At 34.8% G+C, this 27,593-nt stretch overlaps 1 protein-coding gene across 1 annotated transcript in view; it reads right to left on the bottom strand.

Moving 5' to 3' along the window:
* LOC128243570 (leucine-rich repeat and coiled-coil domain-containing protein 1-like) overlaps window positions 1–27,593 on the bottom strand; it is a 183,808-nt gene that overhangs the window by 44,137 nt on the left and 112,078 nt on the right. The window contains exons 13-17 of the mRNA XM_052961418.1: window positions 17,778–17,912; window positions 16,904–17,043; window positions 13,213–13,329; window positions 4,795–4,879; window positions 3,122–3,235 (exon numbers count right to left, since the gene is read on the bottom strand). Of these exons, the coding sequence (XP_052817378.1) occupies window positions 3,122–3,235; window positions 4,795–4,879; window positions 13,213–13,329; window positions 16,904–17,043; window positions 17,778–17,912 (591 nt within the window). The remainder of the gene's footprint in view (window positions 1–3,121; window positions 3,236–4,794; window positions 4,880–13,212; window positions 13,330–16,903; window positions 17,044–17,777; window positions 17,913–27,593) is intronic.

The following is a 27,593-nucleotide window of genomic DNA, read 5'->3' as shown; positions in this document are numbered from 1 at the left end:
ATTTTTGCTCTTATAAATCGTATATAGCGGTTAGCGAGTCGCGGTAATCGTTTTTCAAGAATTTTCACCATTTTTTTTCATAACTTTGGTTTAAACAAAGTTAAATTCATGAAACTTGGCAGTCTTGTGTGTTTTTTTCTCCTCTTTCCATTTTTTCTACTTATTTATTTCTTAAGACATAGCTCAGTATAGAAAAATGAAAAAACAAACCCAAAAATAATACATATTTTTACATTTTATTAAGGTGATCAAATCGATAGTATTACTGGAAAAAAACATATTTAAAATCAACTGGAATATCAAAAGAAATTATTTCAATGATAGCTTACAACTATAATTACATTAAACAGAATTCTTCTATTGTATTTGTCATTACCAATGCTATTCACATTTCATTGAATTAAAATAGCACTAAATCACAGAAACAAAATTGTCAATTGCCACCTCTGGCAAAAAAATACAAGCTACACTAAAAATAGCACATACTAGTATCACATGACATTCAACTTAAAAAAACAAATCTAAATATCCTTAATATTTAAGGTCAACTGCACAGTATGTAGGAAAAAAACACTGTCTTCCAGGGTTTGAGACCAGGTTGTAAGGAACATATCCACTCAACTATTTTCGCATTAGTCTGTTTGTTTTTCATTGCATACTTGTGAACTTCGACCACTACACATTGTTTTAGTTTCCCATCTGGTAGCACATTCACACGGTTAAGGTCCAAGTCTTTGGATGTGAGATTGATGTTCTCACAGAACGGTCCAGGATGATCCATCAATGGTGACCGATGCTGTTCCAAAGGGTCCATTGTGACTGTTTGCTGCCGTCCTGGAATTCTTAAAGAATGTATATCTATTTTATTCATGTCACATTTCATATAAATAAATGAAATGTGTGTAAGACTGTATAATGTATTTTGATTGATTGTTCTATTGGATGATAAAATACTGCTCTATACTGTCTATTAATGTTGTCGACAAAACGAAAATGCAAATTTCCCAAAATGTGTAAAATTCCTATCCGAAATTTTATATCCGAAATGCATACAAGTTGTCAATGTCGAAGATAAATTTGCAGCATGATTTTTCATATATTCGATGAAAATAGTTGTTCATTTGATGTAGATTTACTACTGACATAACAAACTTTATTGTACACATTGCAGTCGTTCATTTAACAAATTTACGAGTATTTTTTTAGAATTATTTTTTTTGGTCGGGATTTTTATTTAGGTCATATGACTTTTATGGGCATTTCGTAATAACTATTACATATAAAGGCATCATTTTTGTTGTTTTCAGTACTGAATAGGATATAGATGGGTTACTTCATCATATAATATACCTAAAGTATATCTAGGTATGGAGTTATTGGTTTTCCAACGTATGTTATCATCGAGTCAATTTTTGACAACATGGCGTCAAACACTCACCTCGGGTCACGCGCTCAAGATCGTGACCTTTGAACTTAAAATTAACATGCGAAAGTCATTTGTTGATGGATTTTATTTATAAATCTTAATTTCAGTTGTTTAAAGGTGTTTGAATCATTGTAAAATACTCACCACGGATGGTACAGCGTGCCTTTGACTTCGAGAGATGATATCTTCATAAAAAATGGTGACACAAAAATGTTTCAAAAACCAACCGGAAGTTTTTTTTCTGCTCTGATTGGATCATGTGATCATATTCATTTGCATATAGATCACGTGATTGCATCTATTTTTAAAATGACCCATATTTTGAATATCGCATCCCAAATTGTTACATTACAGCGAGGTGAGATAATCACCTGTCAATCGATTTTCTAATTACGATTTACAAATAATTTATGAATGCATATTAATGATTTATATATCAATTAAGCAGAATTTTATAATCTTTCGATAGATGTTATTTTCATTTAAATACAAAGACATTTACACTTTCGAAAATCAAAACAAATACTGCAGTACCCGGCTAATAAAATGCACTTATTCTAGTGGGATTATTATCTGGGGTTGCTAATCTAATAAAAAAAAGTTTGTATAATTTGGTCAACTCCTTAATACCCCAAAACATAAAAACTTTTGAAATGTTTTATTTTTTGGGCTCAATCCCCACCAAATTTTGCACTGTGGAAGGCCTTTAAAAAACCCTTATGGGAAAATTGCCAGCCAAGGAATATTAGACCCCAGGGACAAAGTTATCCCAGGGGCAAATGTTGAGCATTTAAACGATTTATATACAAAAAACAACAATATCAGTGTTTATGTTTCAATTTCATTTATTTCTTGCAATTAAATTATCATCTGGTGTCTAGTCCCTTTGATAGTTAATGTATCCATCATTATTAAAGTATACATAACAAACCTTATGGATGAAAGCTCAGTTACAATATAAGAACATTTCCAGAATGTCCTAATCCTTAAGCACTAAAGGGAAAAGTGCAAATTCAAAAGATTTATGAATAAATCAAGAAATATTGTAATCAGATTATAGATTTTCATTGTGTGAATAGTATGACTTCAAAGGACTGCTTTTTCTCAAGAATTGCAAGCTGTTTTCAAAATTCAAAGCCCATAATTGCAATGTCTCAAAGCTTACAGCCCTGGTGTATACTGTAAAAATCCTATTAAATGTGCATGTTCTATTAGTCGCACCAGAGGTCTTTTCGTGGGTCAATTTTACGATTCTGTGAAATAAACAATGAAATTCTTCAATTTATAACTTAAGGATTGAATTTTTTAGTATTGCATCGTTGTGTGAATTGGTCAGTGTGCGGATAGTGAAGTCTGAAGGACATTCTGATTATCTATGCACTGACCAAATTTGGAAACATTTGATCAATGCAATCCAGATAACAAGATGCTGATATGTTTCTTAACTGATGCAATAACTAAAGTCCATATTCAGATGACAAAATGCTGGTCTGTTTCTCAAATTATGCAGTAACTAAAGTCTATGTGCAGTTAACAAACTGCTGATCTGTTCATAAAATGATGCAGTAAAAATATTTTAACCAGTGTGATGGGACTTGTGCACTACAACCATGCACCCAACAATGCCATTGTTTCAGATGAACACACATTTTTTCTTCACAACCACAGTTACAATGAAAACAAAAGTATACATACAGCAGTGAGTTCTGATATCATTTCTGATGATTTCTCATCCTTTCTCTGTGCAGCAAGCAGGGCTGATTGGTTCCCTGCATTCTCTTCGCTTATATGCTCAAAGGCAGTCTTCAGCTGAATACCGGAAATTGAAATATATTCATATTGGTTCCATGAATTCTCTTTACTGTGAAGCAAAAATGAACAATAGTGGCAAACTGTCACAAGATAAACATAAAAATTATGCCTGATTTGACAGTTTATGTAATTGAAGCAATTTAAGGACCATAACTCTGAATCAACTGGTTTGACATGACTGGTTATGGATCTTGGCAAAGGTTTACATGACAGTCTAAGTTTGATGAGGATTGGACAAAAGCCCCTAAAGTAAGAGCAGGGACAACATAAAGTTTGTATAATGCAATTCAAAGGCCATAACTTTAAAGTGATTGGGGCAACATTGGATCAGGTTATCCAACTTGGTCCAGATATACTGCTGATACACACATTGGCCAAGATTGATAATGACATAATCTCAAGTTACAGCACAGACAATATGAAAAGTTTGAGTAATTTAAAGGGACTGTACATTAGATTGGCACCAAAAAGTTTTTTTCTGTAACGAATCTCAGGACAGTTATCTAATAGAATGTGTTATGCTTTGATATGATAATTGTAAAAAAAAGTACCAACATGTAAAAAATTGAATTCTACCTGGTAGACATACCCAGTAATCTTTTTTAATTGAAAAATAAGAAATAACTGCTTTACTTAAATAAATTGTAAACTATGTGGTACTTCAGTTAGTAAGTTTCAATGCATTGTACACATAGATGCCAAGTTTATGTCAGTTTTCGACATTTTTCTTTTTTTTCCGCTATTTTATCATACAGAGTACAGCCCCTTTAAGCAATATAGGGTTCTTTACTCGAAATGGACTAGGGCTCATGTCCAGTATATAAATAAATGTCCTTTTTAATCACTGTGGTTATTATTCAGGTATCCCATTCTAGTTTGATATTGTCATGACTAGCCCATATTTAAATAGAATGTCAAAATGTAAGAATATCCAGTATGTGCTGGATTCCACACATAATGCATGAACAAGTATGTGCTGGGTTCCACACACAATATGTATGTGCACCCAGTATATGCTAGAATGCATGTACACGTAGTATGTGCTGGGTTCCACATACAAAAAATGTGTACACCCAGTATCTGCTGGGTCCCACATACAAAATTTATGTACACCCAGTATGTGCGGGACTCCACATATATTTGCTTGACTCCACATACAAAATGTATGTACACCCAGTATGTGCCTGACTCCACATATATTTGCTTGACTCCACATACAAAATGTATGAACACCCAGTATGTACTAAACTCCAGAAACAAAATGTATGCACACCCAGTATGTACTAAACTCCAGAAACAAAATGTATGAACACCCAGTATGTACTAAACTCCAGAAACAAAATGTATGAACACCCAGTATGTACTCAACTCCAGAAACAAAATGTATGCACACCCAGTATGTACTAAACTCCAGAAACAAAATGTATGCACACCCAATAAACAACACATGACTCAACACAAATACACAGGCATCTGGTGTGTTGCTTTGACACTTAGATAAATAAATATCATATTTTAACATACGATTCTAAAATATGTCAGCATATGAACTGTACCTGGTTAAACCTGCTTGACTCAATCTGTAGGGCCTGCCTGAACTCATCCTCTAGACTCGAGTATTGCTTGCTCAGCTCCTCTATCCTGAAACAAAATTCCCAATCTTAAAATCATCATCTTTAAAACAGTGAACAGGAATGTTGAATAGTTGACATAACATTGTAGACAATTGATGTATAACTTAGATAGCCAATCACATGCTTAATAAGCAATATCTGGTCACCAAGCGGGGCGAGTTGGTATCTTCCTGGTTCTCAGTTTTCCCCCACAACACAAGATCACACTCTTGGTAGTTGTTTTACATCAGACGACTTTCTACATGATTAAATATTAATCCTATCAGTGGTCCTATTGGCCGAGACATGAGCGTAAACACTAATGAAAATTTATTGTCGTTGAAGCAACAAAATATCTACTATTTAGCAAATTTGCTACAGGTCTTTGTACATAGTGTATGTAATGTTTTGTTTCATGATAGAATAAACAGTTTGTCATAAACTGGAAATTTCAAAAAGAAAATATATCCTTCCTGTTTCATCTTCATGTGGAATGATTGTATTCACAAAAATGATAATAAAACCCCCAGATACATGACAACTTGAATGCTGTAAAGTAACAAAATTTCATTACTTGTTTGAGAGCAATATCTGGCGGGAAGCAGTAGCCGGGAATTGCCATTTTCTCTTTTCATCTATGTTTTTTGAGGCAATTTTAAGTGTTATTTCGTAACATAGGTAATTTTGCCTCGAATGTTTTATTTTCTTCATGGCGTCACAAATTTAAATAATAAGCAATCATACGACATTGACCCCTAGTTTGTGTAACTACAATTATTACTTCAGCTAAAAACCATTCTAATGAGAACATCTTTTAAAACCTGTGAAAACTGCCGGACAATGCTCTCCAATCAGAAGACTGTCTCCAGTGGATCATGCAAATTCTATCACTTTGGTGGGAGAACGTCATGGTTCATTTAACACTTTTAAGAACACAGTGAATCAAGAAGGTTGAAAATGTATAGCCAATCCCCCTACAGAATAGAAGCTTCTTCAATCACCCATCATTAAATTCTAATCAATCGCTTCTTTTGAAAAGCGTGACAATTCTTGGAGACATCTAGTGTTCTTAATGTATGGAAATACATTCTAGTTCTGTTGAAGTGGTTTATTGACAGTAACAGCAGGTGCACCATGGTAAACTTCCATCGCACAGCTAATGAGTCTTTGTCCAATACCCTTAATCCAGTTTTAAACCTTCTTTATCCGAACTGCACTTCATTCCTAAGCTTATATAGTTTTAATGTGTTATGTCTGGCTCTCATTGTCACGATTTGGCTTCAATTGACAACGATTTAGAAAGCCGTGATGATTTTTGACAAATAATGGGTACATTGGTAACAGAATCATGAATCATGGGTGATCCTGGTGAATCGGGAAACGCCACAACAGCTTTGATCTGTTAAAAACTGTCACGATGCGACAAGATTTGCTACAGTTTTTTTAAACTAGGGCAGTTGTATTTTTACTGAATAGGGCATAGTCTTATAGGCATTTGTGACCTCTCGAAAGATGGTCATAGTTAATCATGACTTTAAGTTTATGATGACTCAGACAGGAGTTTTCTAGCAAATGAAAATTGTGCGGATATTTGAGCAGTTGTGACTTATCTTCCTTAGTCGTACACATAACATTCTATTTGAATTGCTTCAAAGTAATATTTGTTATCCAAATTGTAAGGCAATCATCAGCATTTGTACAAAATGATAAAATTGGGGCCATGTGAAAAAAATTATCCATTTTGTCACGATTAATGGTTGTGGACAGTCAGCCTTGAAATCTTGACAGTGACAGCCAGGCTTTTAGCAATAACGAAAGTCAATTAATTGCCGTGTTGAATAGATTTAGCATGTTTCAAAGCTTTCACATAAACAGATACAGCTGTGACATTAATTTAGACTGTCAATCTGTTAATTTCCCAAGAAACAGTACGATCAAACATGAATAAGACAATTCTATTAACAAGTACAGTTGTTAGACAGCACACTCCATTGTACAATGTCTTGTCTTAGAAAAATGCCATAAAAAAGTAAAACAAGCAAATTCGTTGAATTGATATCCCCCACATGATTAGGCAAAGTTCATGGATTGGAAATGAAAAGTTGGTGGAATATTCCTATATCAATATGTAATATGGCTTCAGAGAAATGGACTGTTATGAACGTTGGATATAAGTTTGAGTTTGTTTGGAATTATTTGAAATAAAAGTTTTGTAACATTTGTAATAGTTTCTATGAATTTGAATGATTTTTCTAAGATTTGACCTAGTGACCTAATTTTGGATCATATGTGACCCAGTTTTATATACTTCCAAGAGTTCATCAAGGAAAACATTTTGATTAAGTTTCATGAATATTTGACCATGTATAATGCCTCTCAAAGATTTTTCTAAGATTTGACCAAGTGACCTAGTTTTTGATCCCATGTGACCAACTTTTACAAGTGGTCGAGGTATGATCAAGGGGAGCATTCTGACCAAGTTTGAACATTTTCTGATCAATGCCTACAAAGATATGGTTCCGGACAGACGGACGGAATGACGGACAACGCCAAAACAATATCCCCGTCCCGAAACCTGTGATTTGGCGGGGGATAAAAAGAAAGAAAAAAGGAAAAAGCAATCAACTATATGAAGTATTAAGTCAATTGAAAGAAGTGTTTATTTTAAACCCAAATTTTGCCTAAAACTTGTGTGCCCATAGAGTTTAACAGTCCATCAGGGGCATAATACTTATTTAGGCTGATATGGAGTTACTTAACCTAAATATGTGATGGTCAGCTTAACCAGTCACTGATGCAGACGCCACGCCATAAAAAGAGAAAAACATAAGCTTTTTCTTGATTATTTCAAGGACGTTAACTCTATCAGTCGATAATTGACCATCCATGAGGACAATTTGTTCCTTTTTATACATTTTCATTACTTGTTTCTTTTGAATTGTCCATAAGAACTAGGGAAAAAATAAATCAAACCTACAGTGCATGCAAGCCAAGATTTTATCACATGAAGGCGATACTAATGAACAACACTAAATAGCATTAGCAAGGAACTGTAAGAAAGTACATTTTAACATATTAAGACCAACGCTGTGCAAATGGCATAGATCTAGTTACAGAAAAAATAATGTTACGGAGGATTTATTTTCAATTTCTTCCTCATTGTATTTCATGAAGCGAGTCTCTTCGCTCAATCAGCTGCATGCATATAAAGACTGGTTCAGTATCCGACTATGAACAAAAAGACAAAGCATTCACTATTTTGGAGAAATAAGATAAAAATCGGTCAAATGAAAAGGTGTTTTATGCATAATTCATACAAAACATACCAGAAAATGTTCTCCTGACAAGGTAAAGTGTATTTCCATTCACTGGTGTCAGGGCATGTACTGGTTCAATGCCTAAGGGAATACCCAAATATATGTCAATGACCTACCAAACACCCTTATGTGAGGAATAACCATTTAAGGCTACAATGGAATACACGATTTCAACAACTATGTTAAAGTGACCATAAACTGATTTAATTTACACAAGATATCCCCAGCCTTATTAAGAACAGTATCAACTTTGCCTTACAACAATAAAGGGCAATAACTCAAAAAATACTGCAGCCAGAGTTATGGTTCCTGTGCACTGCACTTCTCAAATGTTTAATCAATCTGTATACATTAAATTTTGAAGTCAATTTGAAGTGTATAGTTCGAAGTAAATTCCTCAGACTTTTCAAGTTATGCTCAGACAAGTATAACTGGACGGACGCACCAACACATGGACAGCCACTAAGGCACGCATCCCAACCATTACTATATCCCCTTCGTCTTTAAAAATAAAGATGGAACCATAATTTGACAAATATATTATTTTAAGTTCAAACAATTTTAGATGTGGTGTGATAAGAACGTGTTGAATAAATAGTTACATTTTCTAAATTTTCCTTGCGACATTACAAAAAAGCTACTCTTTAAATCTGCACTCTCACAGATATTCCATTTTTACAACTTTTTTATATTTTGTCTTGGAGAGAGAAAAAATTGGCATACTGTATATATCTGCAAACCAATGATATAAGATTGCTGAGAAAAAATCAGATTGTAGATTTTCACATTTCCGTTTCGAAAATTAATGATTTATGGCTTAAACCGTTACAAAGAAAAATGCATAAAACATCAACTTTTGAACTTAAATATAAAAATCTGCTATCTAATTTTTGTCAGCAGTCTTATATAACTGGTTTCCCTGGATTTTCGCAAAAATTAGCTCTTCCAAGACAAAAAATAAAAAAGTTGTCAAAATGTTCAATCTGTGAGAGTGCAGCTTTAATGATATAAAGCAGTCTATATTTGATTAAGAAAGATCAGTTTTTGATGACTTTGATATACAATATTGGTAAAAATTGTGATATCCTGGCGACACTGTATCATGTTTTTCTTTAACCAGGCTGATTCCTGTATAAGCAGTTCGTATTTGGAAGCCTCTCTACTTTCCCCTGCTTCTGGAGATCTTCCGGTAACTTATTGGCTTGATTTGGCAGTTATTTATTCAGTCCTGTAATTATAGCTTACAATTTTAGGTAACACACGTTTGCTGAGCAGTGGTGTGGCATTAAATTGTCAGATAAAAAGAGAAAGAAAGCGAAAGAATAGCTTGAAAAACGCTTACGTAAAAGGCTTTCCCTTGATTTCTGTCAACATGTCACTAATGAAGAAATTCAAATTGAGAATCGCTATAGAAATTTGTCCGACATCAGTAAACAAATGTAAAACTACAGTTTTTCTCTCTTTTGTTGAGAGGAATTGTCCTCAACCTGTTCTCTCTGTGAAACAAGTTCACATTTGATGTCTGATCCTGTTATTCTAACAGTATAGATGTCCATCACCCAGCCGGAAGTTTTCTATTTGCTTCAGAGGACAGCAGTACTGGGTTTCACCTAGAAAACTTGCTAAAGTTTTAATCAGTAACAGCGTTATTGCTTTCTTCACAATTCATCATAGTATATGTATTAGTGAGATGACATGAAGTAATATCTTAATGACTAAGAATGGGTGGAGTGAGATAGAAAAAGAAATCCTTCTTTATCATTAAGATGTTACTTCAGGTCATCATACTGACTTGAATACCATCTTGTTGGCTTATGATAAAACATTGTTAAAGACAACAGGAATGTGTATGGGATACCTGTTATTATATAAAAGTATCGTTGGAAGCAATTGATGCTCCCCACATGCCCATTTTCTATGAAAAGGCAGAAATTTTAATACAATGTGCTGGTAGAAGGTGAATATTGAAGCACTATCATACACAAGTTGAAAAAATCATAACATGCAAAGATATGAAATGGTTTGAGAATTCCATTTTTAAAGGAAGTTTCAAGCAATGAAATAGTTAAAAAGCAGCAATTGAAATTACAAATATCAGTAGAAGACGAATGTTGTATGATAGTGTGAGTATTGGATTTTCAAAACATTTATAATGTTATTGCCATTTATCTTTATAACAAGTTTCATGTGAATCCTTTCAGGACATTCCAAGACATGGCCCGAACAAGCACCGGGCTTTATTGGAAAATAACAGGTTAAGGGAAGATAACTAAATAAATATGCAGGGTAGGATTATTATTCTTGGATAGTGCACTTCCTCTTATTGCCATCTATATTTCAAGTTTCCAGTCTATCCCTTTAGAACTTTCCAAAGTAATTATGGCCAAGACAGGCAGGCACCCGTTTTCATAAAATATCAGGTTTAGGGGAGATAACTAGAAAAATGCAGGGCAGTATTAAGGTTCTTGGGTATGGCACTCCATCTTATTGCCATCTACATTGCAATAACTAAAGAAATACATTGAGCAGGATAATGATTCTTTTTCCTCTCATCTTCATCTATCTATATTTCAAGCTTCATTTAATTTCTGATAGATATGGCCCAGACAAGGATTATGGTTCTTGTGCACTGCACTTCCTCTAATCTTAAACTATCTATATTTCAAGTTTCATTAAAATCCCATCAGTAATTTTTGATAGATATGGCCCAGACAAGGATTATGGTTCTTGTACAATGCACTTCCTCTCGTTGCCATATCTTTATACCAAGGTTTATCTTAATCCTATCAGTAGTTTTGAAGTCATTTTCCGTACCAAAAAAAATGAGCACTTATATATTTTCTTCGCTCACTTGTTTTTCTCATGATATATCATAAGTGAGAATCGGTATCTGAAAAATGCAAAAGCAAACAAATCGTCAGTATTGATCTACATAAAATAAATCAACGGAAAAATTGAAAAAAAAAACTCAACTCTAGTTTGCCCACAAATAAATCCAAACCCTAAATGCTTGATAAGGCCAAAAAAAAAAATACCTGTGTTTCCGGTTAACCGACCGACCCTATTTTTTCCTCGCCGACCCTAATCTTTTTTTTAGACATAAAAGTAAAAAAACATTATTTATTTTTAAATTCTTTCGTAAAAAAATATATTTCTTCAAATATATCGTTATTATTTTCGTTGTTTGTCTTTCAATGTCCCCAGAGGATATACTTTCATTCCTGATTATGTATTACAGAGACGGAAAAACAAAATGGCGGAGGACGGCGAACCCTGTCCGATATCTTAAAATTGGCAAACGCACGTGGTTGATCACCGGAGACATATTTTGCTGTCTTTTTAATGAAAATATTTTGAATTATAGTTCGCGGTGTTATTTATCCGTATCCATGACCAAATTAAAACTTACTTTTTTACGATAAGGCTTTGCGTATATCATGCAAGCTTCTTACGATTAGGCTTTGCGAATTCATGCAGGCTAATTCGGAGGTTCCAATACACATTTCATTTATGGTTATATTAATTTATCAATTATCAATGGTTATTTATTTCGCCTTATTTAAGTCCCATCAACTGAAATCCAAACAAAAACCTGTGACAGTTAACACTGTTTTGGAATGTGTCAGCTTGGATTTGTGATGTCAGAGCACGAGCGGTGATAAGATCAAAAGTACGTGGCTATGGTTTGTATCTAATTCGGTCAGTCGGATACCAGTATGATCCCATTTCAATGCCAGGATTTCGCCTAGGCTGGTACGAAAATACCATACGATCGAAAAAATCAATAATCGTCGTCTGGAAATCTTAAAACAATGACCGAATTGTTTGAATTCACTATAAATATGAATGAAACTTTGATTGTAGTAATGTACGAAAATAAGATAAACCATAACAGCGTTTACTTGTTGTTTTATTAATCTACCTCCACTTGAAGGCCTAGTTTATGGAGCTCACAGTTGACAAGAAAATCGGAGATTTTCCTCAAGCAAATTAAAAATTTAGTTGATAATTGACTGTTTGGCTAAAACATTATCAAAGATTTGTTGAAATTGAAGTGCTGAATTTTTCCTAAAAACAACTGCTCACGACTTATAAACGAGTATTGTATACAAAAAAAGCACCAGATTTCATCGGCAAAATTGGCGGGAAAATACGGTAGTCGAAGGTAAGGAAATGATTTCAGACATTAAACAATGCTGTTTTATCAGACTTTTTGTAAATTAGGAAATGTGTAGATATAACATAATTGATCTGATGCAACAGAAATTTGCATGATATGGAAAGTGTAAAAAAAAAAAAAAAAAAAATCCCGACCTACCGACCCTATTTTTTGTCTCCATGTTACCGGAAACACAGGTATTTTTTTTTTTTTGCCTAATGATCAATGCTGAAGACAGTGACCTTTTGTGTTCATGTTGTTTCATCTGTTGCCGGAGTTCCTGCCTGTAACCATGGCAACTTACTTGTGTTCATGCTGTTTCATCTGTTGCTGGAGTTCCCACCTCTTACAATGGCAACTTACTTGAGTTCATGTTGTTTCATCTGTTGCTCGAGATCCCGCCTGTAACCATGGCAACTTACTTGTGTTCATGTTGTTTCATCTGTTGCTGAAGTTACCGCCTGTTACCATGGCAACTTACTTGAGTTCATGTTGTTTCATCTGTTGCTGTAGTTCCCACCTGTTACAATGGCAACTTACTTGAGTTCATGTTGTTTCATCTGTTGCTTGAGATCCCGCCTGTAACCATGGCAACTTACTTCTGTTCATGTTGTTTCATCTGTTGCTGAAGTTACCGCCTGTTACCATGGCAACTTACTTGAGTTCATGTTGTTTCATCTGTTGCTGGAGTTCCAGTCTGTTACCTACTTGAGTTCATGTTGTTTCATCTGTTGCTTGAGATCCTGCCTGTAACCATGGCAACTTACTTGTGTTCATGTTGTTTCATCTGTTGCTGAAGTTACCGCCTGTTACCACAGCAACTTACTTGAGTTCATGTTGTTTCATCTGTTGCTGGAGTTCCTGCCTGTTACCATGGCAACTTACTTCTGTTCATGTTGTTTCATCTGTTGCTGGTGTTCCCGCTCCCTTTTCTTCACCTCGTCCTCTATAGCTTCTCTCATTTCCTTGCTACCAAGGCCGTATCGAGACTTCAGCTCATCCCTGAAATGTAACAATAGCTGTAGTGCAACAGTTTTGAACATATAGTGGCACTTATCGGTAACTGGTTTGTGTGGTTGCTTCATCAATGCCAACTTGTGAAAACTCCAACCCTTGAACTCAATTCGGTTACGCATAGCAAGGCAGCCATCCAAAAAGCCTCCATCAATGTCAGAGGTGATTGCTCACAATTAGTCTTGTTATGAACCACTGTCATGCTATAGAGTTAGCTTTTATAGTGACACGGTCGAGTGTCCATCTGCAGAGTGAGGGGTCTTGTATTTGATCCCCACCAGATGCACAAAGCATATCTGTGTAATTGGTTACCGTATTATATCATGTATAGGACGCTAGCATAGATAGGACGCAGGCAAAAAAATAGTTGAAAAAATGGTTAAAACCCCTTAATATAATGTTCCTGATCAATTTGTAGGCACCATAATCATGGACACAGGCACAATTTTTAGCTGTCTATTTCAGGCTTGGAATGGCATGCCTAACAATAAGGGATGGACATAAATGTATTGATGTTAGTTTGGTAGCGAATGGGATATTTTGCGTTTGACTTTTGCCTTTGTTTACCTTATCCCATATTACCAGCCAATTAAATCTACATTTCATTTAAAGTGTACCCCATATTTCCAGCCAATGAAATCCCCTACCTGCCTTCTGATGGGATATATCCCGCATATCCAGCCAATAAAATCCTCTACCTGTCTTTCAGATGGAATATATCCCCAGACATGTGAACCTTTGGCAATGACAGAGAGGTAGATTTAGGTCTCAAAAGCAGTATTTTCGGTTCAAAAGCTGTAGAATTTTTAATTCCTTTAATTTTCAGTCAAAAATAATGATGGAAACAATGTAAACAAAAACTTGATATTTGTTACTTTTTTAGATTTTCGGAAAATATGTCAGGGTTAAGAGACTTGTCAAATGTCAGTGTTTAACTGTTTTTGATTCAGAAACAGAAGGAAATATTACCTCTGACTTGTAAAAACGAGTTTATATTCAGAAAAGCTGCTAAAAAATCAAATCAGACTGCCAAAACAGTTGGTCGGAGTGTAAGTGCAGACGACTGCAGAATTGTGTATGTTAATTTTCCCGCCAAAATATCGAAAAAATTATACATTGTAGATAATTAATAACACCTTTGTTGTTTTCTTTAATGTTTTGACATATTTTTAATGTCTTTGATATTCACAAAAATGCTGATAAGTAGGATGCAAATTAACAAAGAATGCTGATTAGTGGGCTTTTGTACCGTACTGGTAATTTAGAAATAATCTCGGCTGAAGTGTGAAGTGTTTTTACAAGTTGTTAATTGCACCATGTTCTTTAAAGTGACAGATTAATATGGTACTTAAGCATGGTTGATAGAGTTTTGAGGTTTTTAAAAGAAAATTTAACGCCAATTAGATATAATCTTGAGGTTTTTAAAAAGAGCTTTTAATATCGATAGATTTCAACGGAAAAGCGGTACATATGGCGTTAGAAGGGTCTCAAAAGCAGGATATTTTACCTACCGCCGATAGTATGATATCCCATATACCAGCCAATGAAATCCCCTACCTGCCTTCAGTTGGAAAATATCCCACATTTTCAGCCAATGAAATCCCCTACCTGCCTTCAGTTGGAATATATCCCACATTTTCAGCCAATGAAATCCCCTACCTGCCTTCAGTTGGAATACATCCCATATTTTCAGCCAATGAAATCCCCTACCTGCCTTCATTTAGAATATATCCCACATTTTCAGCCAATGCTATCCCCTACCTGCCTGCAGTTGGAATATATCCCACATTTTCAGCCAATGAAATCCCCTACCTGCCTGCAGTTGGAATATATCCCACATTTTCAGCCAATGAAATCCCCTACCTGCCTTCAGTTGGAATATATCCCACATTTTCAGCCAATGCTATCCCCTACCTGCCTGCAGTTGGAATATATCCCACATTTTCAGCCAATGAAATCCCCTACCTGCCTTCAGTTGGAATATATCCCACATTTTCAGCCAATGAAATCCCCTACCTGCCTTCAGTTGGAATATATCCCACATTTTCAGCCAGTGAAATCCCCTACCTGCCTCCAGTTGGAATACATCCCACATTTTCAGCCAATGCTATCCCCTACCTGCCTTCAGTTGGAATACATCCCACATTTTCAGCCAGTGAAATCCCTTACCTGCCTCCAGTTGGAATACATCCCACATTTTCAGCCAATGCTATCCCCTACCTGCCTGCAGTTGGAATACATCCCACATTTTCAGCCAATGAAATCCCCTACCTGCCTCCAGTTGGAATACATCCCACATTTTCAGCCAGTGAAATCCCCTACCTGCCTTCAGTTGGAATATATCCCACATTTTCAGCCAATGCTATCCCCTACCTGCCTTCAGTTGGAATATATCCAACATTTTCAGTCAATGAAATCCCCTACCTGCCTTCAGTTGGAATATATCCAACATTTTTAGTCAATGAAATCCCCTACCTGCCTTCAGTTGGAATATATCCAACATTTTCAGTCAATGCTATCCCCTACCTGCCTTCATTTGGAATATATCCAACATTTTCAGTCAATGAAATCCCCTACCTGCCTTCAGTTTGTGTATATCCCACATTTTCAGCCAATGCTATCCCCTACCTGCCTTCAGTTTGTGTATATCCAACATTTTCAGCCAATGCTATCCCCTACCTGCCTGTAGTTGGAATATATCCCACATTTTCAGCCAATGCTATCCCCTACCTGCCTTCAGTTGGAATATATCCAACATTTTCAGTCAATGAAATCCCCTACCTGCCTTCAGTTTGTGTATATCCCACATTTCCAGCCAGTGAAATCCCCTACCTGCCTTCAGTTGGAATTTATCCCACATTTTCAGCCAGTGAAATCCCCTACCTGCCTCCAGTTGGAACATATCCCACATTTTCAGCCAATGAAATCCCCTACCTGCCTTCAGTTGGAATATATCCAACATTTTCAGTCAATGCAATCCACTACCTGCCTTCAGTTGGAATATATCCAACATTTTCAGTCAATGAAATCCACTACCTGCCTTCAGTTTGTGTATATCCCACATTTCCAGCCATTGAAATCCACTACCTGCCTTCAGTTGGAATTTATCTTACATTTCCAGCCAATATTGTCCCCTACCAGACTCAGTTGGAATACATCCCATATGCCAAATTAATTAAAAATCCCTATATGAAAAAATTACAGCTGGGACACAGCCATCTATACTCTTGTTATGTGCATATATGCAGCAATCCATAATGATAAACCGGTAAGTATGAACTAGACATTTGAGGTAGAGTTGTGAGTTTTATGACCAAGACAGCATCTTTATTTACCAAACTTATGATAAAGTAATTTACAACCATATGGATACATCCTGATGGACCATTATGTAACAAGAGCACCATGGTCCTGCTCACTTAAAGTAAGATGGCTGAGCAGGGATTTTACATATTGTTTCATGGCCTCATAAGTACTCTATAGTGAATATATTTTTTTAAAGAATAGATAAAAATGGATTACTGATTTACTTGAGTAAATGTGTTATGTCGGACTCTTATACCTATGCTCCTGTTCTCTAGAGGCCAGAAGACTCTGTAGTGACTGGACCTGCTGTTTCTGAGCTTCACATGAACCCTTCAAGAGGTCCACTTCCCGACTCAGCGCTGCACCCCTCATCTGGGCCTCTTGCAGCTTCTTGTGCTGAAATAATTATTTCCAATGCTTAAACCATTATACTATGTTAATTATTCAAAAAAGGAACATCAGCTGAGCCCAATAACAGTTTAGATTCAGTTCACAATATTTGCTTTAAAGGGACTCCCTCATGGTTTGTAAAATGTACTTTTTCTTTAATCATGAAATAAAATGTGGCAAATCATTAGCAGTGTAAAACTAAGATACTGCCAGCTATTATTATCATGCGCTGTAATCAATGGATTGTTGTTAAGGTCAAAATATCCAACTCTGTTGAATATAAATTATTGTGGCCTTTCCTGACTTATCGCACCCCACTAAAATCTGATTTTTTTTAAATAATTTAAATGCTCCTTTTTTCTACAATTTCATTATCAGAGTAAAATAGTTATAAGCATTAACAGGAAAAAAAATAGTGCCAAAACACAAGCGAGTCCCTTTCAAGCAAATACATATTTACGGATATGTAAGCATATTTTTGTGTGACAAGTGACATACTCTGTCTATAAACCAATTGTTGATTACTCTATACAATGTACTAAACAGTCCAACCCTTTTGGCTCGAAATCGCTTGGTTCAAATTCCTTGTTGGCTGAAACAGAATGTAAAGAACCATTTTCATTGTACTGAAGAGCATTCCCGCTTGGCTAGAATTTTCTGAGGCTCATGGTATTTACCCTGGTCCTAGGGAGTTTGAGCCAATGGGGTTTGACTATAATAGTATTAATGTGGTGTGACACCTCATGCGTTTGATGTTTCATTGACTCCCTCTCCTGTTTGTTTGCCAGCTCCTCCAGCTGTCGGATGGTTCTGGCCTGTTCCTCCTGCACACTCTTGCTCTTTGACAGGGCCTCAACTGCTTCTTGTAGCTGGCTCTGGAAATAAAACATACTCTCACAGTCAATTAAAACGCACCACAAATGTCTTATTCCTTTTTTTCTTTTTTGAGCTGAAATTGAATATGTTATATACATCCAACATATATACAGTGAAGATTTTGTGTTTCTAATAGGGATGAAACGATTATCGAGTACAATCGATAAATCGTCGCTGACAATGCTATGTCGGTGACAATCGATAGTGGTTGTCCAAAATCGATGTTGCTAATGTTTCTTCCGGTAACTTCTTTTTTTTGTTTTGTGATAAAAGTCGAGTAAATGCCAATTTTTCTTTCCGGTAAATTCTCGTTGAGTTCATTTGAGTCACTCTCTTACACAAATGCGGAAAATGTAAAAGAAGTCTTAAAAAGCTTAAAACTTAATTATTTAAGACAGAAAAAGGATATGGAATTTAGCATACTGTTTCAAAAAGCATGACTATAGCATCACACGTACTGATTCCAGGTGTAACCATTTCAATGATCATGATAATATCATGTATAAAGAATGTATTCCTTACTGATATTATGAACTTTCGATTATCGTCCGATAATAAATCGAAATGCTTGGTTCGATTCGATTCAATTATCGATAGCAAATGGAATCCGATTTTCAAACACTACCCTCTAACAGCCAACTGAATTTCACTACCAATTCCTGTTTACTACAGGTTTACTATCAAAGTATGAGGTTGTAACTGCCATATGGTGGGAAACATCCATTATCTGGGGTGATATATACTATCAAATGGCTTATTATAACGCAATTCGTGGAAGCATTGGTTATGGTGTATGAAACTTTATTTATCTACTCTCAAATGAGAAAGCAATGGACAAATTCTTCTGTACCACTCTATCCGAATGATATAACACCACAAGCCATGTGAATGTTTACAATCAAAACTGCTGACCAGAGCAGACCTCATAAACCCAATAAACCACGCCTCCTCTGCCAAATAGGCTTAATTGCTGTCTGGTAGGATATTTGGGGTCAGGCACCCCAGCCTTTAAAATCGGTCCATATTTTCACATGGCAATATGCTTTGTCGTCGTCGATCATTACATGATATCCATTTGACCATTGCTGGTTAAAAACGGCTTTAAAGATAAATGCATGTCATTGTTAATCCGTGAAAGCAATAAAATACCGAATTAATTAACGTAATAATATATAGGATATCAACAGCGATACGCTTGATTAACTACATAAGTCTGACAGCTGAGTCTGCCGCTTACGTCATATTTATTCGTAGTAATGAAAAAATCGTTGTCGATATCACACTTTAAGCTTGTTGCCCTGATTATAAATCTAGATGATATACTATTATTCAAGATTATCAGTTGAATGTTGACCCAATAAAGAAGCATTAAGCAAATAAATCATAATACTGTTACACTTTTTGTCGTCTGACCGCCTCCGACAGCCACAGTTAATTACGATCGCAGTCTTTCTTGTTAGAAACGCCGCAGAACTCGATGAGAATCTCATTTGAATTAAACTTGTATCAATGACTATCCGAATCGGCTATGCTGGCTCTAGAGCCCTCTTACGAATTGCCACATCGCAAAAAATATTGACAGAAAAGACATCGCGAAAATGTATGACATTTCTATAAAATCGGACTATTGAACAGGTCTTTCTTTTTTTTGAGGGGGGAGAGGGTCGTCGCCGTGTCCGGACCGATTGAGGTTCCAAAGTTTTAGAAGCCCTGATCATTACCATAAATGCAATATTTGTTGGAAATGTTTTACACAGGGTTCATACTGCCAGACTGGCAAAGAATCAAGGAGTGTTCAAGGAGATTTCAAGGACCTTTATTGAAAATTTTGATTTTTAAGGTCGGATGTTGTAAACGCTAAAAGCTACAGCAAAAACAAGCAAGAAATGAAAATAGACTGAACCAGTGTCCACATGTATTGTACCACTTGGGACTAAAACATGTACCATACCCGTACCATATGCACACCAACTGAATTAAATGGCAAAGAGTCACTAATGAAGCACTAAGCTTTTGTAAAGATGAACCTTTTCTATTACAGAAAGACAGAACAAGGAAATTTATGCTTATGAAAATACAAGTACTTCCCAAGCAGTTCCAAGGCAAAAAAAAAATCAAGCAGTTTTAATGTTTTTTTTTGCAATTTAAGGCAGCAAAAATTCAAGTACTTTTCAATGCTGAGCAATCCTTGCAGTTTCACCACCACTTAACCATGCCAGTTTCATATCCAATAACACTCCAGGCATCAGTAACTTCCCTTTATTTAACAATACTATTAACTTGTAAAGGGAAGTCACTGAGTATGAAATTAAAATAAATTAAATTGCAGCTTTCATAAAAACATGCTTGTGGAGAAAATATTAAGAGATGAGACCATAGTCATCAATCAAAATAATATGTATCCATATGTATCCATAAAATCAACATATATATCAGTCATATTTTTTATTGTAAATACAGGAAAGTTGATTGAAGCAGGATTATTTTATGAACAATATTTATAATTAATGATTCAGATACTTTTATCCAGGCTCTCAACCACTCTGTACCTATAGAAAACTAGGAGTAAAATAGGAGCTTCAATATGAAGAAATCAAAGTAGGAGAATGAAGGGTTTTTACTCTCTTTTTGGTAGGAAAAAAAGGAATTTTAAACTTCATATTTACGAATAATGGTAAAAACTGATCTGTAAGTCAGGTGGGGTTTTTTTTTCACTGAAGAGTAGGAATAATAGGAGGTTTTACCAAGAAGTAGAGAAAGAATAGGAGGCCTTTTCAAAAAGTGAGAAAGTTAAATGAAAGAGAGTAGGGACATTGGAGTCTGTTTAGAATGGAAATGTATCTTTTACACTAAAAATTCATTTGTATCAGCTTCATCATTATAAAACAAAATAATGACAAAGGAGCTCAGTGCTTAATTGATAGTAGAAATGAGGCCAACCAACATCAACTGAAAATTGTCTATATAATTAAAAAGGAGATGTTATATCAAATTACAAGTTGCAAGTAGAAAAGATTTGTCACTTGATAATAAAGATAGAACAAACATAATCATTAACTTTCAACAAGCATTAGACATAATCATTAGAAAACCTTGGTCTGTTAAATGTAGCATGATCCAATTGGTGAGCTCTCTATATACAAGTAACATCATCATCTTTAGTAATTGCATCTCTTACATTAAGAATTCTGGCGATGTGATAATGTGCAGCAGTCTGAAAAACTTTTTACATTTAAAATTCAATTATTATACTTGGTTAAAATAAATGATTATAAACAGACAAGGAGAATTTTAGAAGCCTCCCAGTCTCACAAGAGCTGACTGGAACCCAATGAAAGTAGGGAGGTTGACTATGTTTGATGGTAGTTGGTTCCAGAGACTGGTGATTGAATGCTGGAAGCTGTGAAAAAAGTTGAGAGCTGGGTAAATGGCCGCTGGTGGTTGTCCCCCCTTGTGGAGGTAAATGGGGGGGGGGGGGGGGAGCAGACACAGGTGGCGCAGAATACATACCTACAGGACAGGGACATACAGATGTGCGGTCAGCATTAATACCTTGGCTTTGGGTTAACATGATGAAATATTTCGTCTGAACCAAGACAGGTCTTAAGTGATGGATACCCTATGTGGGGCCATAGTCAAGTTTATTTGTTGCTAGTGTAAACATGTCTGTGTTCTCAATACAATAAATATCAATATATCTTTTTAACATCTTTTTTCAGTTAACAATATTTGCAAAGCATGTGTGTCTGCCAACACTCACTGGGACCAACAAACAAACAGAATGATCTAAATAACATGTTAAAGAGCTTCTATTTTCATCAACCATCACACAAAGACTTTTCCAGTGACCACAACACAAGGAGATACATATGACAATATCGCAGCTTCCTTCAAACAACCACCACACATAGATAGGCATGAGAATTTAAGCGCAGCCTTTTTCTATAATCGACCATCACACAAATTGATAAACATGACAAAAGTGTGACTTTTTTTCATGCACAACTACACAAAGTGATATATATATAACAACATAACTGCTTTTTTCCATCGAAAACCATGTGTGACAAAACAAAGAGATTTTTATGACAATAGCATTTTTTCTATCAATCCCATTAACACAAAGAAATATAATATGACAAAAGCACTGCCTTTTGCCAGCATTCACCATTGAAAGAAATAATGTATAACATTATAAAGCGACCTTTTCAACCAACCATACAAAGACATATATATATATATTTATGAATATGACACTAGTATGTTGTTTTCCAGCGATTGCCACACAAAGAGATATACATGACAATGGCACAGCTTTTTTCAAGTGACCTGTGACCTGTACACAAAGAGATATATATGACACTCAATTTATGTTTCTCTCTGAGGTAAGAAGATTGGTTTAGATTTGAATATAACCATGCCAAAACATGATGTCTTTGGATTGATTTTACGCTTTATTGCATATTTATTATTAAATGTCATTGTTATGTCAGACATGTAAACTCGACTGCTCTCCCGACGAAAACTACCGCTTTTGAAAAAAACAAACATTTCTGAACCCTCAAAGTTCTATCAACCATGCTAAAATACCCCATAATCTGTCACTTTAAGGAAATGGTGCAATAAACAACTTGTCAAATAACTTGAAACCTTGGCCAAGATCATTTCTAAGTTATGGCACAAAAGACCAGCATCTTAACTATTCAGCATTCTTTGTTAATTGGCATCTTACTAATCAATATTCTTTGATAATCTTAATGACATATTTTAATGTTTTGATCAAACATTAAAGAAATAACATTCCCAAAGTTCTATTAGTTATCTTCAATGTATAAAAAATTTACGACTTTTTGGCGCGAAAAAATAACATTTACAATCTTGCAGACGTCTGCTCTTCCACTCTGCACTGTATAGACCTGTTGGGCAGTCTGGCTGATTTATCAGCAGCCATACTAGATATTATATAAAACTTGAGTTTTTTACCTGTAAGACGTAATATTCCTTAATTCTGTTTTCAATCAAAAACACCGACATTTGACAAGACCCTGAACCGTGACATATTTTATGAGTATTTTCCGAAAAATCTAAAAATAGTAACAACCATAAAGTTTTTGTTGACATTGTACCCATCAATGTTTTTGACTGAAAATTAAAGGAATTTAGAGATTCTACCGCTTTTGAACCCAATCTACCGACCTGGACACCCAAATCTACCTCTCTCCGACATTGCCAGAGGATCCACATGTTGTACCTAAATGTGGTGTTGCATCTAATTTTATATCTAAGCTCAATGCCTCCAAGACTTAGCCCAGACAAGCTTTAATTGCTTCCTTCCTATAACTGAATATAAGAAAATATGCAGTCTTAAATCCTGCAATTATAAACATGGCCCCGAGCATTGCCAATTCTAGTCAGAGGAACCGTGGTGCATTTCCCCTACATGATGCTACAAAAAGAAGGTTTAAGATCAGCATTTCCTGGTTCAGCCAAGAATATGTTGTTGTTTTTTGTTCCTCAACATACCATGGATTTCGGGGTGGGGCGAAACCTGACAGTAGGGATTTGATTTTGACATGATTTGTTAAACCTAAGAAATTTAGCTGATGCAAATACCAAATATATATATATATTTGTTCAATGCATCCTTCATTTAAACAATACTAGTGTAAGGATTGCTACATTTGTATACAGAAAATATTCTATCCCACACGAAAACACAATGAGCGAAAGGCAAAGAAAATCCTGAAAACAGGCTTTGTTTCTTAAAACAATCACCACACAAAGAGATATATAAATTAACAATAGTTTGACTTTATTCCAGTGACCACCAAACAAAGAGATATATATGAGAATGCAATTGGCTTATTTCTTTAAAAAACGGACAAACTTATTAGTACGGAAAGACGCAAATAATTTTCAAACTTTGGATGTTTTATTGTTTTGGACGAAGCTGTATATATATTTGCCCTGAGTTTACTATAAGCCAATTATACCCGTGCAGAAATTTATCCTGGTCTTCCCAAAATCCTGGGAATTTCCTGAGAATCTCATGATTCCTGGAGCAGGTATTCTGGTATTCCAGGCACACCAGGATTTTTTAGTTACCCAGAGACAAGGACCAGGACAATTCCAAGATACTCCAGGACTTTTCTTTTAGCAAATAAGATAACCAGGAATTTATCAGTCAACACCAGGAATTTTACATTCAAACTATCCTGAAAGTCAGGAATTTAGTTAAATTCTCAAAAATTCAGCAACAAAACAAAATTCCTTGTTTATCCTGGTAGCTAGGAAACATTCAAAAGTAAAATTCCTGTTTTTCCTGCAATAGCAGGCATAATTCAAAAAGAAGGTTTTGTTCAGAATAACTTATTATCTTCATTCTCATGAATACAATTAATTTTAATATATAACTAATAACTAATTTAGAATACTGTCAAAATCATTTCAAACTATAATATATATATCTATATAAATAAAATACATGTAGCTGTTTTTTATTGTATTATTCCTAAATAAAACCATGTTATATTTTGTTCTATCATACATTTATGGGAATTAACATTTATATTTAAATGAACAGAAAGTATACTGCTGAAAGGTTTATTATTGCTGATGTTCAAGAATTTTTTCACTCTTCATGAGTCCAGGTGTTTCACATCCTGGGCTTATCAGCCCATTGAAAGGTCAGGCAGAAAGCTTCCGGCAGAGATTTATCTGAGCCAATCAGCATCAGGTTAACATTCATTTGTTTAGGAAATTCAAATGTATGGAGAAGAAAGTAAACATGGTGGTTTCTGAAGCTTTTCATATTTTGGATGGATTAACCTTTTTTCCTAATCATTTAAAAGGTAAGAACAGTTTCAACATGTAACTTTAATACTATTAAACAGTAAAAAGAACATAAATACAATATGGTTAGTGATAAAGTTAAGTTTTTGCAATTCTTTATCTGACAGCATTTAAAGATTCTGTGTTATGCTCTCTTTTACCTCCATTAACACAATGTTGGGATGTTTTGAAGCCTCATGACTGTAAAACATTGTAATTATATGAATATATGCGCAAGTGCTATTACATGAAAGTATAAGCTGCATTTAACTTTATATTCTCTTCTTTATATTAGTTTTACAATTTTAGAATTGAGCTATCATTAACTTATTATAAATGATCATGTGGGTGTGTATATGCATTACCTTATTATTTTAATACTATAGATGACCATTGTTGTGTCTGTGGCAAAGATGAGGATCCTGTGACCAAACAAGATAAAAAAATTGATGGGAAGGTTGGAAAGCTAAAGAACATTAATGGCAATCCCTGCTCAACCACATGGTAGGTTGATGAATATCTGTTATTTAATTTAGTTTTTAGTTTTCAAACTTAATTTTATTTTTATAAACATGAATGTGAAGCATAAAGTAGAACTATTAATTATATAATAACAATTACATTCCTGATGTAATTAGCTATAGATCATGGCAATAAGCATATATTAGGGCAACACTTTAAGGCAATTGCAAATTGAAAGTTTGTGCATGTAAAATGCAGTTTATCACTACCAAAGTTTGAGCATTAATATATATATTGTTAATATCAAATTCTAGGAACCATTTTTATGTAAATATGTAGTTTAAACCTTTGTCTTAAGTCATTACCTTTTATTTATCTGCATAAATTGAATTGGATATAATTAACACACATGAAATTTAATTTAGAATCTAACAATGACCTTTGACCAATTGCTCTAACCTGATGTGGCCTATTTAAAGAAATTATAAAATATACAAATGTTCATACTTTTTTCAGATGTGGTGCACAAAAGGTTCGGTGTGAACACAAGTGTCATCTAAATTGAGACTGGCTTATGCCTTGAGATCATATGACAAAGGAACTTACCCAGCGAATAACAAAATGAAAAATCATTGTTTGTTTGTAAATAGTAAATCAATAAGAAGTGGAATGAAATTAAAGTTGTGGTTTACTTTTAATAAAATATGGTCCTGTATTTTTCTTGGACAAGAAAAAAACTAACTTCTCAAAAGAAATTCCTGGTCCTCAAGAATTTCCCAGGAATTTCCTGGTCCCAAGAAATTCTCAGTAATTTCCTGGTCTCCAGAAATTCTCAGGAATTTCCTGGTTCCAGGAATTTCCTGAGATCAGGGGTAATTCCTAAGAAAATCCTGGACCCAGGATTTTTTTGAAGAAATTTCATTCCTGGAGTTCCTGGAAAATTCCTGTTCCAATACCGTGCCTGGGTCCCAGGAACCCAGGAATTTCCTGGGATTTTCTCAGGATTTTTTCTCAGGAAATTCCCAGGAAATTCTCAGGAATGTCTTGGTAATTTCTGCACGGGTATCCCTCCTTGAGTATACTATAAGTCAATTATAACACAATCATCTGTGCTCCCACGCAAGGGAAATGAAATGCTGTATATCACATTACTTATAGTGACAGGGATCTGAATAGTACATACTTGTCTTAAATTGGCATCTTAATAAGGAATTATGAGGAATAAGTTACACCACTAATTAGAGCCACCAGCTGAGAATGTCAGTCATTATCAAGGAGACCTGGAACTTTTAACAGAGATAATTAACCTCAATGGGATAACTGTCACCAAAAGCTACACTAAAACAGACCTTTCACACCTCCAAATAACGCTTTGATATCAAGAACTGTGAGCAATACAGTTAAGTATAAGAGTCTTTTATGCCAATGAGAACAAAAGTTTCATTTTCCTAGAGTTATTTATGCCTATGACATGTGAACAAGGGCAAAAGAATTTAAAACCAAAGAGATATTTCTTGTATCACATGTGCACAGTCTCGTATCATGTGTACCTAGTTACGTGTGAACAGTTTTGGATTTGAGCTGAGATTAAATGTTATTGCAGGATTGCAGCCAATGATTGACAACTCCAATCTTTTCTCAACTTCTTTTCTTGAAAAACAGGGGATCTAAAAAAGAACAAATTTAGGCAACAGGGCCAGAATTGATTTTCAAAAGCAAATGTTGCAAAAGAAGGTCAGCAAATAAAATAACAAGAAAAGCTGTCAATTGCAACGAAACAAGCTTTCAAATTTGTGCAATAATAAATTTTGAACATTTTAGATATGGGTATTTAAATACAACCAGTATTCTTCACCTTGTTCCTACCTGTTGAGAATCTGTTCATGAGCTGTTCATCAAGTTCTTAAAAATTTCATTAATGTATAGTTCATCAACAGTTCATGAACCAAAGTTGATGATTTCTTCATGACCTGTTCATCAAAAGAAGTTCATAAACCGTACATGTATGTCATAACTAATTTAACCGAATTTCTTGAACAGATTTTACTTACTAGAAATAACATCTCCATGAATAAGCTAATATACCAAGTTTAACCACATTTGAATTACTTACTTGAACCACTGCACATCATTCCTAGGATATCGAGCCAAAAATATTTTCAAATTTTATAAAGTTGACCTTAATCAAATCCCAGACTATTTTATAACAAGTTTTATTATTACATATATTTCTTAACTCATTTATTCAGTAAAACTGTTATCTATTTTCATCATCAATGACCTTGAATTTGACTTAAATTTACCCCAAAGACACAAATGCAATCCCAAAGTATAAATTCACATGAACTTGCTTTATACCAGTCACTGATATATTGCAACAAGAGATG

Source organism: Mya arenaria, chromosome 8 (genome assembly GCF_026914265.1).
Source record: "Mya arenaria isolate MELC-2E11 chromosome 8, ASM2691426v1".
In the NCBI taxonomy this organism is placed as follows: domain Eukaryota; kingdom Metazoa; phylum Mollusca; class Bivalvia; order Myida; family Myidae; genus Mya; species Mya arenaria.
This window is presented reverse-complemented; position numbering and strand designations above follow the sequence as displayed.